At 40.9% G+C, this 17136-nt stretch overlaps 1 protein-coding gene across 1 annotated transcript in view; it reads right to left on the reverse strand.

The window, feature by feature from the left end:
- The window catches only part of LOC110073801 (nardilysin), a 53241-nt gene that overhangs the window by 27314 nt on the left and 8791 nt on the right, over positions 1-17136 (reverse strand). Inside the window, exons 4-11 of the mRNA XM_020783391.3 lie at positions 15548-15701; positions 13170-13243; positions 10565-10660; positions 9701-9823; positions 4585-4642; positions 1959-2032; positions 1179-1248; positions 539-616 (exon numbers count right to left, since the gene is read on the reverse strand). Coding sequence (XP_020639050.3) covers positions 539-616; positions 1179-1248; positions 1959-2032; positions 4585-4642; positions 9701-9823; positions 10565-10660; positions 13170-13243; positions 15548-15701 — 727 coding nt within the window. The remainder of the gene's footprint in view (positions 1-538; positions 617-1178; positions 1249-1958; positions 2033-4584; positions 4643-9700; positions 9824-10564; positions 10661-13169; positions 13244-15547; positions 15702-17136) is intronic.

Below are 17136 nucleotides of genomic sequence, written 5' to 3' on the forward strand. Positions count from 1 at the left end.
GTACATTGGAGACTAAATTATTTGGATTGAGCAGGGTAAATATCTGTAGGCTAAGTATCAGGGATCCAAAATGAAATGAAAGCACACCTCAAAATACTGGGAAAAATATATGCATTTCACTCCAAACTAAATCCACACACAACTGGAAGTTGACATTTGGCCACTTCCATTTTGCAGTTTTTGTTTGGTTGGGGGATCTATGTAGGTCCTGATCAGTCTACAGGGCAGAAAATGCAGAATCCCAGGGTTTGGAGATAAAGATTTCCTAAAACAGACATATGAAATCATATCTGGGAAAAGACCCCAAAGCTGAGCCGAAATATGTTGGGTTTGGTTTGTAACAAAACTAATAAAACTGATAGGTTTCTTCACATTTTTTCACCTTGCTTTCGATTCCCAGTGGATACTCTCCAGCACCACAGCACCACATTTCATTGCAGCTCAATATTAGATATGGTGTTTCGATATTTAAACCTATAATTAATCATCCAAAAGCAACTGCATACTTTAATGCAATACAGGAAAAAAAGAACTTTACTTTTTTCTGAGAAGGGAGAGTACACTGCCTTTGCCTTCATGTCCTACCAGCCAGGAGATGTAATGAAGAGGCTTAACCCTAAAAACATGGTGGTAGGGGGGAGGAAGGAATATTAAATATCAAATTATAAAAGCAAAGGAAAAACCACCAACTTTTTAAAAAGAGGAAGTATTTCTTCTGCTCCCAATGTGACATCTCCAAAAGACTTGCCTGTGTATATTATTGCAGGAACACAACAAAGAGAATGAGTCAACCACCACTCCTATGATGCCTTTTGGTACAAGTCTGTTCACAAAAATCCAGCAGGACTGTTTGCTTATGGGTACTGTATAGGCCTCCTCAGTTTCTCATAATATTGATAGCAGCCACTTTCCAGAGCAGGTTTTAGTTGTTCTGGCATTTAATGTTAGCTGATTAATCATCTGATTCTAAGTTGATTAACCCATCAGTAATTTAGCTTCAATAAATTTAAGATGTTCTGGGGGTTGTCCCTTCCCAATGGAGCACCAGAATTCAGAGTTCTCGGGTCCTGTTTCTCTTGCCTAGCAAGTCATAAGGTTAGGGGATTCAAGACAAGGTAGAGAGAATCTAATCTTCTGCTCACATATAAAGGGAAGTATGTCAGAATGTCATTCCTTACCTATAATTCTTTTCTTGTGGGGGAAGAGCCCAGGAGATGCTCAGTGAATGAATTTCTTTCACTGGAATAACTGAAGGATGACAAATGAGTCAACAACATCAAAGATTCAGAAGGATGGATTGTGAAAACAGATATGAATTGTGAATAGATGGACTGTGAGAATATATATCCTTTGATTCATATTCCTCTATTAAGCTGGGGGTTGGACTCAATGGCCTTATAGGTCCCTTCCAACTTCATGTTTCTATGAAGAAGAGGTGGCAAGGGCAGAAAATGCACATATAATGATTTGAAATGGTATAAGATGTTGCAGCAAACAACTGCAGCAGTCCTGCTGCACCAACTATTTCAAAAAATCATGGTCATACTTATTGTTTATGGACCACTTTCTCTATGTGCTGCAAACTGGATCTATCTATCTGTTGTCCAGCGCAGTGGGGGGGGATGGATGGATGGATGGATGGATGGATGGATGGACGGACGGACGGACGGACGGACGGACGGACAGACAGATGAATGGATGGATAAAATCTATCTATCTGAATTAGTCATTTTCAGAAACATGGTAGAAAGGATCCATATTATTGACATAGAAGGCTGGAATTGAGAAATAGTGGATTGCCAAAGTAGAAAAAATGTCCATATTCCTTAGATGAGAATGTTTTACTCAAATCTCTCCCTCTTATCTATTATACCATGCAAGCAAAAAGAAGAAAGGCTGCTATTGTCATTCATATACACCAACAGTACAAAAAGGAAGCCAGATTCCAATTACCTTACCTTTGTAAATTCTGTGGAATTCAGGTGTGTCAAATGGCTCCTTCAGATGGCTAAAAGTTGGTCTGGGTAATCCACTTAAAAATAAAAGCACACACACTAGTACAGCATTCAGAGGTTATAGTTTGAAATCTTTTTGGATCAAGGCTAAGTCATATTCAAAGCATTGTCACAGAGTAACTAACTTGTCCCTTTGGCTTTTATGTACCTACTTTGACTAAGTCTGGATACATACACTATTATGCACAATATTATTTAATATCTATATGAAGTTGTTGGGTGAGGTCATCTGGAATTGTGGAGCTCAGTGTCATCAGTAGGCTGATGACATCCAGCAATATCTCTCCTTTTCTCCAACTGCAGTGGATGCTGTTCTGTCCCTTGAGCTCTGCTTGGGGACCATTCTGGGGTGGAAGAAGGCAAATGGACTAAGGTTGAATCTGGACAAGATGAAAATCTTGCGCATCGGCAGCCCTGGCATCAGTGGGTTGGGAAACTCTCTTTCCTTTGGAGGAGTGACTCTTCCCACAAAGAATGAGGTTTGCAGCTTGGGCATCTGCCTGGACCCAGATCTCACCATGGAAGCTCAGGTGACATCTGTGGTCCTGGAAGCCCATGTCGATCTTTGGAGGATTGCCCAGCTGCGTCCCTATCTAGACTCACGACTTTGATTCATGCACTCATAATCTCAAGAATAGACTACTGCAGTGCTCCCTACATGGGGCTGCGCTTGAGGTTGATGTGGAGAATTCAGCAGCCAGATTAATAACTGGGGTGAAGAAATTTCAGCACATCTCCCCCATTCTGGCCTCCCTTCATTGCTTACCCATTCGTTTCGGCACTGACTTCAAGGTTATGATGATAACATTCCTAAATGGTTTAGGACCTTGGTATCTAGCAGAATGCCTACTCCCAGATCTGTCCGTAATACCCCTTCTTCACAGGCAGGGCAGTTGAGGGCCTTGACCCCGAAGGAGGTCTGGAGGGAAAGAACAAGAAGCTGGGCCTTCTCGGCATCCCCCCCCCCACCTGAGGAACAATCTGCCAATGGAGATACACCTGACACCCTCGTTGGACGGGTTTAAACAAGCATTGAAAACTTGGATTTTCCGTTGGGCTTTCCTTGAGCATTAACTTGCTGAAATCTCTACTTTCCTTTTATCATCCTTTTTGCCATCCTTTCATCATCCTTTCTACCATCTTTATAACCATCTTTTAAAATTTATCCTACTAATTATTGTATCTGTTGAATGTTTGTATTATTTTAGTTAATGATATGGAGCTGAATTACTAAAGACTGTGTCCTTGTTTCTTAATCTGTCCGCTGTATTGAGTTTTATTTGGCTATCTGATGAGAAGAGAAGACTCCTTGGAAAAGACCTTGATGTTAGGAAAGTGTGATGGCAAGAGGAGAAGGGGACGACCGAGGATGAGATGGCTGGACAGTGTCTGCAAAGCAACCAACATGAAATTGACAGAACTCCGGGAGGCAGTGGAAGACAGGAGGGCCTGGCGTGCTCTGGTCCATGGGGTCACGAAGAGTTGGACATGACTAAACGACTAAATGAAACAATGAGAATTTTTGCTCTGTGTGTTGCCATTTGTTCACTACAGTACAGCTTCTTTGTTGCTGCACAATGAGCCTGAATTCTTCTAAATGGAGTCCAGTTAGCCTCTTCACTGATGATGCAGGTGCAAACGTGATTTGTTGTATGCTACCATACAACAAGCTCTTGAAATGTTATGTTATACAGAAGTATGTTAAATGGATCTTTCTTTCTAATACACAGTATATGATGCTATTAAAAAAGCTGTTCCTCGCTTTTGTGTTGTTTGTATGGGAAAAAAAATCAATGAACATTTTAAAATAAGGAAATATAACACTGAGCAGAATCCAATTAACAATTTCAACTTGTATAATTGAAACAGTGTAAATCATAGGAGTGCTGGCAGCAAATTGCTTCTAATTTATTGTGTGATTGAGCAAACGTCCAGGAACACAACTAGACTTCATTAATCTGAAGCAATTTGTCACTATGACTAATGCCACATTTGTAATGCTAGAAGTGGTAGAAAGACCAAAGCGATTAAATCAACAATAACGTGAGCAAGCAAGTAAGTAAAACTTATGGCATATCTCTTATCTGGGTGGTCATCACCAATTGAATTCTGTCCATTGACAGTCAATGAAGGACAAGTGAAACACCAAGACAGTGACCAGTTGAGGTCCAGATAACAGAAATTCCAAATGCTCTTTTATTTTTATGTACAAGAAAGCCTAACACTTGTTTTCATTAGCTACATCTTGAAGGTCTTCAGTTCACCTTCCTTTCCTTACATTTTATTTTCTGGCTATGCAAAACTCCACAAAACAAAACAGGAAAAGTGGCAGCCAACAGTGAAGAGGACAGGACAATTTCTTATTTTGTTTACAATATTTCTTCCTGGTCATCACAGAGCCAAAACGATATGTGAACCTTCTCTTACAGCCACACATTTGGCATGCATTGACTTTCTGAGTACTTCCTTTCTTGTTCATATTTCTCATGGAACATATATGTGGGATTTTTACAAACTAACTCCAGTTTCATACACAAACTAACTTCAGTTTAAGAATAAATCATCTTACTTATTTGGGATGTGTGAGAAGATTTCAGTCACCCATTTTTCCAAAGTATCCAAGGTCTCTAATAAGGAAAAATTGGGAAGAGAAAATAGAAAAGAAAGAAAATGAGAAAGCCATTCATTATTCTAAGGGCAACATTAACGTAAGAATACTGAACATAATCAAGCTGGATGGGAGTTGCTGGGAACTACAGTTTAGAAATGTTCATTTCCCAAGATCTACTAAGAACTAATTGATGGCACCTCATAGGTATTAGCAACCTATGATTTGCCATTTGTATGTGACTAGTAAGTTGCTTAATTAACATTACAATGAAAGCAGAAATACATGCTTTGAGGAGATGTTCAAACACTGAACATTTAACGTATTTTACCAGTATGGTGGTATAATACTATGCACATTCCCGTGAACCTCATTTGAATGACTTAGAGGTTGGTTGTTGTGGGTTTTTCGGGCTTCTTGGCCGTGTTCTGAAAGTGGTTCTTCCTAACGTTTCGCCAGTCTCTGTGGCCGGCATCTTCAGAGGACTTAGAGGTTGTTACAACGGAGGTGGAGAAGGTGGACAAGACACACTCTATGGTCTTGGAACTTCATGTATGATCGCTCCGCCACGGTGCGAGTCACTGTGGCAGGAAGGCTTTGCTCCCCCGCCCGGAGAGTGGTGTCACAGTCGAATGATGCTGCTTTCCAAGGGGAGGAGAAATGGAGCATTTAGGCAGGCGTGGTCCCTCCAGCTCAGCTTCTTTGTCATTTTTTCAAGCAGAAAGGCAAGCCCTGGAACCAAGAGAGGAAGCAGCTTCGTTTTCCCTGCACCAGGCTGCTTCTCCCATTGAGGATTTGAGCTGCGCTCCAGCGGTTCCCAGCTGGTTCTATTTTATCAGTTTATTTTAATAGTTGTTGTTTCTTGTTTAACAGTAGAGTTTGTTCCTTAAGCGGGGGGAGGTTGAAGATGGCACCCCCACCCCTCTTTACTTCATTTAGAAGTTTAAGTTAATTTACTACTTTTTTATTAATATATTGGGCTTTGCAAGGGGTGAAGAGGTTAGATCACACCCCTCCCCCCCCTCCTTTGTTCTTACGTGTTGGGAATGGACGGTGATTGTAGTGGGGATTAGCATTTAAGGGGAGCGTTTTGGCTGTTGTACTGTTTTAATGAGACCCTTTTGTGGTCTCATTAACTATTAATAAAGAGAGAAAGAGAGAGAGAGAGAAGAAAGGAAGGGGCATTGGAATTTTGTTTAAAGATTAGATTCGTAATTAAGCAATAGGTAATGGATAAGGCGACAGGTTTAATTGGTGCTCCATGCACCAGACTGCTTTTCTCAGCAAGGATTTGGGTTATTCTTCAGCAGCACTACTCAGCTTACTTTCTTGTTTTAAAGCAGCGGTCCCCAACCTTTCTAGGGGCTGCAGATCTCCCCCTGTGTGAGTGGGACACACCACTGCGAGCACGACATGCCCCCTGCATGAGTGTGACACGCCCACCTCAGGCGTGACACCCCCACGTGTGACACACCCACTGCGGGCGCAATATGCACCCTGCAAAGCGTGACACTGCTCTATGAATGGCCCGGAGGTCTAGGCTACTCTGGATTGTGGAGGATATCGCACTACGTTCAGGCCCCCTTGTACTTGGGGGATTAGCTTAAATAGTTAATAAAGTTGTGGCCCAAGTTTTAACCCAACAACCTGTGTGTTGCCTCTTTATTTCCAGGCTGCGGGGGGGGGGGGGAAGGAAACTCCGAGAGGAAGTGCAGAAAAGATTGGGAGTAACACACTACATCTTATATGTAGGCATTATATTGTAGACTATCTGGACTTCCTTTTTCTCTATACAATATAAACAGTTCTAACTGTGTAAGGATAAAGCTAATCTCTTTAAGGGCTCCCTCTCCTGTCCTAATTTCATGCATGTATAGGGTTTTTATATTTCACAGAGTAGGACTGCAATGCCAATACATATTCTGGCTCAATAGAATCACAAACATGAGAATACACACAATTTAAAGTGGGTTTGTAATTCTATCTAAGGCTTGATTATAAGCAGCAACAATGCCGTGAAAACGCAATAAAGAGACCCCTACATGACTATTCTAAGCTCAAACCTGCATGCTTTGTGAATCCCTGACTGCAGCATCAAGTTTTCACACAATTTTACTTGTAGAAAATAGTCCCATAATGTTCGCTCTTAGTGCCAACTCTCGTACAAACCCAAAGACATGGCAGTGAAGCTGGGAGTGCCTTTGCAAACAGACGATGCAGGACATCCTTTAAGTATTGCTTTGCTAATTTCCCCAATAAAGAAAACCATGGTCTTCAGTTAGCAAGACCTGAATAGGGCTGTTACTGATAGGACCTTTTGGAGGTCCCTAATTCATTGGAAATGGGATGTGGTGGCGCTGCGGGTTAAACCGCAGGAGCCTCTGTGCTGTATGGTCTGTAGATCTTCAGCTGTAAGATCAAATCCACGTGATGGAGTGAGCGCCGCCAACCTAGCGGTTCGAAAGCATGCAAATGCGAGTAGATAAATAGGGACCACCTCAGTGGGAAGGTAACAGCTTTCCGTGTCTAAGTCATGTGACCACGGAAGATTGTCTTTGGACAAAATGCTGGCTCTATGACTTGGAAACGGGGACGAGCACCGCCCCCTAGAGTCGAACACGACTGGAGAAAAAAATGTCAAGAGGAACCTTTACCTTTACCTAATTCATTGGAAAACACTTGATGGTACATGATAACAACACCACTTTGCCAACACTGCTGCTTGCCATATTAGTTCCCATGTCAACTTTCATTTGTAACAACAACAACGACAGAGTTCTTTAAAAATATGGCACATTATATATTTAATATTAATAATCATGTCCAGGAGGCAGCAACGAAAACCATCCCAAAGAAAAGGAAATGCAAGAAAGCAAAGTGGCTGTCCAACGAGGCCTTAGAAATAGCAGAGAGGAGAAGGAAAGCAAAATGCAAGGGAGATAGGGAAAGTTACAAAAACTTGAATGCAGACTTCCAAAGAATAGCAAGGAGAGACAAGAGGGCCTTCTTAAATGAACAATGCAAAGAAATAGAGGAAGATAACAGAAAAGGAAAGACCAGAGATCTGTTCAGGAAAATTGGAGATATTAGAGGAACATTTTGCGCAAAGATGAACATGATAAAAGACAAAAATGGGAAGGACCTAACAGAAGCAGAAGACGTCAAGACGAGGTGGCAAGAATATACAGAGGAATTATATCAGAAAGATTTGGATATCCCGGACAACCCAGACAATGTAGTTGCTGACCTTGAGCCAGACATCCTGGAGAGCGAAGTCAAGTGGGCCTTAGAAAGCCTGGCTAACAACAAGGCCAGTGGAGGTGATGGCATTCCAGTTGAACTATTTAAAATCTTGAAAGATGATGCTGTTAAGGTGCTACATTCAATATGCCAGCAAGTTTGGAAAACTCAACAGTGGCCAGAGGATTGGAAAAGATCAGTCTACATCCCAATCCCAAAGAAAGGCAGTGCCAAAGAATGCTCCAACTACCGTACAATTGCACTCATTTCGCACGCTAGCAAGGTTATGCTCAAAATCCTCCAAGGTAGGCTTCAGCAGTATGTGGACCGAGAACTCCCAGAAGTACAAGCTGGATTCCGAAGAGGCAGAGGAACTCGAGACCAAATTGCTAACTTGCGCTGGATTATGGAGAAAGCCAGAGAGTTCCAGAAAAATATCTACTTCTGCTTCATTGACTATGCGAAAGCCTTTGACTGTGTGGACCACAGCAAACTATGGCAAGTTCTTAAAGAAATGGGAGTGCCTGACCACTTTATCTGTCTCCTGAGAAACCTATATGTGGGACAGGAAGCAACAGTTAGAACTGGTCATGGAACAACTGAGTGGTTCAAAATTGGGAAAGGAGTACGACAAGGCTGTATATTGTCCCCCAGCTTATTTAACTTATATGCAGAATACATCATGCGGAAGGCTGGACTGGAAGAAACCCAAGCCGGAATTAAGATTGCCGGAAGAAATATCAACAACCTCCGATATGCAGATGATACCACTCTGATGGCAGAAAGTGAGGAGGAATTAAAGAACCTTGTAATGAGAGTGAAAGAGGAGAGTGCAAAAAACGGTCTGAAACTCAACATCAAAAAAACTAAGATCATGGCCACTGGCCCCATCACCTCCTGGGAAATAGAAGGGGAAGATATGGAGGCAGTGTCAAATTTTATCTTCCTGGGCTCCATGATCACTGCAGATGGAGACAGCAGCCCTGAAATTAAAAGGCGCCTTCTTCTTGGGAGGAAAGCGATGACAAATCTTGACAGCATCTTGAAAAGCAGAGACATCACCTTGCCAACAAAAGTCCGAATAGTCAAAGCTATGGTTTTTCCTGTCGTGATGTATGGAAGTGAGAGCTGGACCATAAAGAAAGCAGACCGCCGAAGAATTGATGCCTTTGAATTGTGGTGCTGGAGGAGGCTCTTGAGAATCCCCTGGACTGCAAGGAGAACAAACCTATCAGTTCTAAAGGAAATCAACCCTGAATGCTCACTTGAAGGACAGATCCTGAAGCTGAGGCTCCAGTACTTTGGCCATCTCATGAGAAGAAAAGAGTCCTTGGAAAAAACCTTGATGTTAGGAAGGTGTGATGGCAAGAGGAGAAGGGGACGACCGAGGATGAGATGGCTGGACAGTGTCTGCGAGGCGACCAGCATGAGCCTGGCACAACTCCGGGAGGCAGTAGAAGACAGGAGGGCCTGGCGTGCTCTGGTCCATGGGGTCACGAAGAGTCGGACACGACTAAACGACTAAACACACACACACAATCATGTGCTTTCAGTTCTGACTTACGGTGAACCTTTTTCAGAGTTTTACAGGTAGAGAACACTCAGAAGTGGCTTATCATTTCCTTCTGCTCAGGTTGTTCTGGGACTGGGCAGCTTGTCCAAGATTACACAAATTGGCTCTACTCACAAGTGGCAGAGTGGGGAATCAAACTCCCAACCTATGGCTCCGCAGCCAGGTACCTAAATCACTGAGCTATCCAGACAGTGACATAGATATGTCATGTTGATACAGTAATTACTTGCATTTCAGCAAAGCGGGAATTTATTTTTATAGTACCTCTTGACTGAACAACAAGATTCATGTAGTGAGCAGAATAGTGATGTTTCCAGAAGTCCCTCAGTCTTGCATAGGTGTCAATTTTGTTCTTCTTCGGCATATGTTTAAGTGTCTCTGCATTGCCTATAAAATTAATTAGGAAGTTTGTGCTTATTTTTAATGCATGTAGTGATTTTAAAACAAACAAACCATACGGTTCAGTAATAAACCTGTAACAAAGCTTCATATTTTCTGTTGTTATTGTGCACTCTGAACAGGACTTTCAAGGTAAGATATTAATGGGGTGACTTTGCCAGTTTCACACCCCTTATGTGTGAAACTCCCATGCCTTCTGAGTTCTAGTCTGTCACTCTATCCATCACACCACACTGGTTATCCCATTTTCTACATTTCTATTATATAGTATTCAAAGGGGACTTCATCTCAGTAAATTAGTCTGACCAAGACAGACCACTTATGGATGCTTCCAGAGGTGAGGTCATGGGAACATAGGAAACTGCCTTATATAATGTTAGACTATTGGTACATAAAACATTATATTTTGGCATTAGGAAATGACCATCCATTTGATCCCTTCAAAGTAGTGTGAAGAGGGATTTTCCAGGTTTACCACCTCATCTGCTACTTTTTAACCATGACTTTCAATGTAAGGTCATGCTGGGCCACATCCTGAGTAAGGCAGATGTGAAAAATCTGAAATACAATGTATTTTGTAGAAGTGGAAATACCCAGAATTAAGAATCTTTGCAAGTTCCAGATATTCTCAGTTACTAAATGCATTACCTCAATAAACACCAGTTCTTCAAACTCTACTAAATCTGTATCACCAGCATATCAATTGGAATCTTGGAATATTATACTTACCCCAAAAGAATTTTCTCATAGGATGTCCTGGCTTTGCAAGGCTTCCAAGCAGCAATTCCCTTCTGTTAGCATCAGAAGGCCTTGCTATTTGATATTCTGTTTGTTTTAAAGAACACATTAGGCAGTACAATTTAGGAGTACCATTTCTATGAAAAGATCATTTAGACAAGGAACACAATATAATACATGGAACAGCAGAGAAAGAAATATCCTACCTTCTTTGACATTGAAACCAAATACTTTTTGAGACTACAGCTCCCATAATTTACCCAGCCATCATGGTGTTGGTTCTGGGGGATTCTGGGAGATGCAGTAAAAAAAATTATTAGAAGCTCTGGTGCTAAAATTAGAACAACAGAGAAAAATAATGTTGTTTTCTTCTTGTTCTGAAGGGCTGCACGAGGGTATTCCTGATGCTCCAGGAGGAGATAACTCCAGTGTCTCAGGCTGTTCATCAACAGCATATGGCAGCATAACACTTGAAGTGGAACTAGATGTATTCAAGAAAATTACCTCTTCCACCTTCATACTCCTTGTCAGCACAGTGTCATGGGATGGATGTGGTAAAGGAAAAGAACAATGTCCTTGGAAACTATGATTGTTCTGTATGAAGTTCACACAAACTTCATTGTATGCAATGCAATTTCCACCAACCAGTGGAATGCTAGGTAGTGGATTCTGGGAATTGTAGTAAAAAAAAGGGAACTTCCTTAGTTTGTGATTGGTGCTGTAGAAATGAGAAGTAATGTATTTTTGTCTACATGATCACAAACACCCATGGTATTCCATGGCTCATGGTCCATGGTTTATCAAAACCTCCAGGTCAATATAGGTCACTTTTAGTTCCCAAGTAAATAGTCAACTTCTGGTTTCTCCACTTTTTTCCTCATATTTATTGTTAGTCTGTTAGAACTCAGAAGATCTCAGGGTAAAAAACTGGCTTCTTCACCTCCCAAAGTTGCCAATCCCCATTGCAGAGGACTGGGGTGAGTTGTTATTCTAACCTATATTTTATATCACAGTGTTATACATGTTTATTTTGAAACAATTCCCAATGTTTCAATGGAAGTCCCTTTTAAGTAAATGTATATAGGTTTGTAAAAGGGACGGGATGGCGCTGCGGGCTAAACCACAGAAGCCTGTACTGCAGGGTCAGAAGACCAGCAGTCGTAAGATCAAATCCACGCAACGGAGTGAGCGCCTGTCGCTTTGTCCCAGCTCCTCGCCAACCTAGCAGTTCGAAAGCATGTAAATGCGAGTAGATAAATAGGTACCACCTTGGTGGGAAGGTAAAACGGCGTTCCCTAGTCATGCTGGCCATGTGACAATGGAAACTGTCTTCGGACAAGCGCTGGCTCTACGGCTTGAAAAACAGGATGAGCACCGCCTCCTAGAGTCGGACACGACTGGATTAAAAATGTCAAGGGGAACCTTTACCTTTTTATATAGGATTGTAGTTCTAAAATTCTTAACCCAGGGCTATGTAAATTATGACCCTTGAGATGCTGATGAACTACTGCCTTTGTTACAGTGGGGTCTTGACTTAAGAACTTAATTTGTATTGGAAGGCGGTTCTCAAGTCAAAAAGTCTGTAGGTCAAGTCTCCATTGACCTACAGTGCATTGAAAACCGATTAATCCTGTAACAGGCCGTTTTTGTTCCATTTTGGTTTTTTTCTGGTCTGTAAGTCAATTCTCAGGCTGCAAGTCAAACCTAAATTTTGTGGCCAGAGAAGTCTGTAACTCAAAAAGTCTGTAAGTCAAGCCGTCTGTAAGTCAAGGGTCCACTGTATCTCCCATCATGCACAAGGGGGGTTGACACCCACGGGAACTGGAGTTCAACAGGATCTGGAGGGCCTCAGATTTCTTAGCCAAGCTTTTGCCAATGAGACATGTCACCATTATTCCAGCACTATGGTTTAGGAGTGGGGATTAAGAGATGGCACCTTGCCAAGAACCAACCAGTTGAAGATATAGCCCCAGATTAAGATTAAGGAAAAACAAACAAACCTGAATTTGGGAATACTGAAAGGCTAGGGGTTTTGTTGTTTAACTAGAAATATAACTTTTGTACTTTGTGAAGCATGTATTCATTATAGTGTACAAACGATGCTTTTTTCACCATAGCCTGTCACTCATGTCATCTTCATGATTAATACATCAAGTCCACATCACAGAACGAACACATCTGTACATTTTATAATGAGTTATGGATCAATTCTAAGCACTTTCTCAGAGCATGAAATCCCACTGAATTCAACAGGATTAATTTCCTACAGATAGTCTTAGAAATTCAGCCCTACAGTTAATTAACTAGTTTGGTATGCTCTGAGAGCTGATAAAATTACGCTCCCAAAATTTATTGACAACAGTCCAGCACAAAGTTAAACATACTTAAGGCTGCTGATTTCAAAGGGCTTAAGTATGCTTAACTCTTTGGATTGTGGCCATGGTATCTACATATTACTTTTATAACACTGTTATATAAAAGGCAGGTCATCCAAATTTCACAGTAAGAGTGCTACAAAGGCTAGTTGGGATTTTTTCCCTCAAGAGTATGAAAATAACAATTAAAAGAAACTTAAGATCAAATCCATTGGTTTTACCACTATCCACAGCTTCAACTTCACGGTTAATTGCATCCTTAATCATCAAGGGGTGAATGAAGAACTGAGCCCATCTACAAAATAAGTAGAACAATTTAAAAGATCAGACATTTCCCAGCCAATATTGAAAAAGTAGAAAAATTGTGTTGTATTTTCAAAAGTACGTGTATAAAGAAAACCATGAATTTTTTTAAAAATTAAAGATAAGCATAAGCAAGGAACAGTGAACCGAGATATATTCAGCACCATTTCAATAGATTTCTGCTGGACCTTGTGGTTTGATCAGTTCTAAATTAGGCAACAATAGCCTTTCTATCCACAATGCTTTTGACAAATCCCTTTTATGGGTTATAGGCAGATGCACTGGGATGTTTGCCTATTTCTAATGTAATAATAAACTCAAACACAGTGTATTTTGGAGATCTCTTCTTTTTGTCTCCACTATCCTTTAATTACATTGTGCTAACCAATAGCTGCCTAAGGAGCAGGGACAAATATTGACTGCCAACTTTCACATAGGATTATTTTTCTTGTTCCTTTCTTATAAGAGATTGGACATCATTGTGTTTAGCTTGACTTTGAAGGTAGCAACTCTAAACAGTCCTGTTGTATTGCATCCAAACGAGTCTCTGAGGTTTTGCAACCAGTATGTTTCTCTTATTTCTAAGCGTCTTTTCCTATTTATTTTACCATCAGTGATCAACTCTGACAATCTGTATTTTCTTTCCTTAAATGAGCAAAATAATGGCTGAAATCCAGTAGCAAAACATAACTAGAGTAAGCCCATGGAATCAATGGAGATTAGGTGAGAGGGGGGATCTGCTGCTTGGGTAACAGCCTATCCTCCATATTACTTTACTCAGGCTTCATGCTCTGGAGGGGACACTCCTCAATTCAGAGCATGTTACCATAGTCTTTCGAGACTGAAGGATGCCTATGCTAGGTGAGGTAACTCCTCTGTAAGTTTCATTGATTCAATGGTCCTCCTTTAGTTTGAATTTTCTAATTTTACACTGTTTTATTTTAAATTGTTTTAATTATCTTATATTTAAAAATGTTTTAAACAGTTTTGTAACATGCCCTGAGATCCTGTGAAGTAGGATGATCTATAAATAAATAAATAAATGCAACTTTCTACCGGATTTCAGTCATTGTATCTTTCTGAATTCCTTACTCTTTTAGTTTAGTCCTTCTTCACTGGTCAATCTCTTGATCCCAGAAATTTTTAGCATCCTGAGATGAATCTGCACTCCAAATGCTTCCATTTTTAAACTAGCAACTTGTGTTAAAAGCCTATATTTCATGCCATATAGCAGAACTAAGAATAAATTGTACGGTGCTATGTGTGTTCTTGAAGCCAGTAGTGAACTTTTGTCGCATATTTTCAAATATAGAGATAGAAAAGCAAAAAGATTGATGAGAGACATCATTTGCAATCATATAGAAGAGGAAAAAAACAATCAGACAAATATCACACTAAAAACGGTAAACAAAAGCAACACCAAAAATAGATTCAAAACAATAAGGCACAACACTCGATTTAAAAACCCCTCTCAGACAGCCATTCACTAAAGAAAAACTTGTCTGAAGATAAAGGTCTTTGTCTGCTTATGGAAGGACAGCAAAGACAAGGCCAGTCTGGCCTTCCATGGATGGAGTTCTAGAGTTTGGGAGGAGCCTCAAAGGAGTCTCTCACCTGTGCCCCCACCAAACACACCTGTGAAGGTGGTGTGACCAAGAGAAAGGCTTCCTCTGATGATCTTAACTCCTGGGCAGGTTCATAGAGGGAGATGTGATTGTTGAAATAGCTGGAACTTGAGCCATTTAGGGCTTTATAGGTTAAATCTAGCACTTTGAACTGTGCCCAAAACTGGATCAGCAGCCAGTGGAGTTGCTGGAACTGTGGGGTGATGGGATTCCTATAACCAGTTCCAGTTAACAATCTGTCTGTAGTGTTTTGGACCCATTTACTATTGCTTCCTTTAAGCATGCTGGGATCCTACCCTGACTTAGCACTTAGCCCATGAAGCCAGTATTGAACCCTGTGTTTAAGGTGCTGTGTTAGGATTGTCACTGCTTTGTTTCTGGCAGGTTCCTTACCTTTTAAGAGACGCAGGGCTGACAATACAACAGAGCTCTTTACCTGCTGAGAAGATCTGCACCTACTGCATTCTAAATAGATAGATGAAAGAACTGCCCAAAATTTACAAATGTCTTCATAAAGAAAACGGAAAGAATTTGAGCTTCTCAAAAACTGTGTGAAAAGGGAAATGACAGATTCATCCGTGCTTAACAACAGTACAAAAGAGGTCTCTCAATAATTATTGACATTATTTTCCAGCCCAAACCAATTACCTGTTTTTCTGCTGCTGAATTACCTGTCAAGTGCTTCTTTAAAATACTTCTTCTGGATATCAAACTGGAAGACAGTTCGCTCCGTATCTGTTGAAGCATTGTCTGAGCCCCCATGCTTCTTTAGGAATGTATCAAATCCATTTTCATCTGGGTATTTCTGGCTACCCATAAATACCACTGGGAGAAATAAAAGTATTAAACCACTTGGTATTTGTATTCGCGAAAGCTTTCACACCTGGGATCTGATGGTTGTTGTGGGTTTTCTGGGCTCTTTGGCCGTGTTCTGAAGGTTCTTCTTCCTAACGTTTCGCCAGTCTCGGTGGCCGGCATCTTCAGAGGATAGCAGTCTGTGCCCTCTGAAGATGCTGGCCACGCTGTGTCCTCTGAAGATGCCAGACACTCTTGTGTCCTCTGAAGATGCTGGCCACAGACACTGGTGAAACGTTAGGAAGAACAACCTTCAGAACATGGCCAAAGAGCCCGAAAAACCCACAACAACCACTGGGTATTTATTTATTTATTTATTTATTTATTTATTTATTTATTTATTTATTTATTTATTTATTTATTAGATTTCTATCCCTCCCCCCTAGACAAAGTCTACTCATTATAAACATAAACTAAAACAATTAAAACAGTTCAAAACAATAATGTTAACAATGCTCAAAAATGGGAAAACAGAAAATTATAATAAGAATAAAGTCAAGTATTGATAGGAGGGAAGGCCTGCCCGAAGAGCCAAGTGATGGGAGGTTATTCCATAGCCAAGGGGCCACTGCCGAGATGGCCCGGTTTCTTGTTCTTTCTTTCCGGGCCTCTCTAGTTGTTAGGCCCCTCAACCATCCCTCCTGGCTATGGCAAGTGATTCCGATAGATCTAGGCCACCCTATGCATACATGACCCAATCCAATGCTACCTGTATGCTCTGATACGTATGTACACGGATTGCTTCATTCCCAGAAGACTCTTCAATGGGCGATCATATAGTAGAAAAGCTCTGTAGACCTCACTCAATGGACATCTTGTGTGTTTAAGCCAAATATTCGTTTTGTGCTTTTAATGCCTACAGTGTTACACTGTGGCAAATCTCAAACTGGAAGCAATAGTTGAGCTGATACCGGAAAGGCCTTGGGCAGCTAAGAAGACCCTGAGCTTGGAAATAACACATTACAAATACCATCACATCTGTAAAGTGTTATTGTTCAGGAGAACAAGAACAACAAAGCCATTCCTGTTGTGAAATAATAATACCTGGCAGCACTATTACTCTTTTGGTGTAATGAGTGGTGTTTATTTGTTACCTATAAAATGCTGGCTATTCCTGGAGTCATTTGGGCAGATGGCTATTTGGGGCCAGGTTTCTGTTTCTGCAGCTGAAATCTAAGGTGCAGGTAGAGTAGGCCTATTGACTCCATGGAACTTACAGAGAAGTTGAATCACCAAATCTCCACTGATTCAATTAGCCTACTGTAGTTGCAACTTACTATGCTGAACAACAGGATTTTGGCCTATGTGTATTTACATAAAATGCAACTAATAAAAAAGTGACTAATTGGTAACACCTTAATAAGATGTTAGTCTTAAAGTAACATATAAAAACAAACATGTGGCT

The sequence above is a fragment of the Pogona vitticeps genome, chromosome 4 (genome assembly GCF_051106095.1).
Source record: "Pogona vitticeps strain Pit_001003342236 chromosome 4, PviZW2.1, whole genome shotgun sequence".
In the NCBI taxonomy this organism is placed as follows: Eukaryota; Metazoa; Chordata; class Lepidosauria; order Squamata; family Agamidae; genus Pogona; species Pogona vitticeps.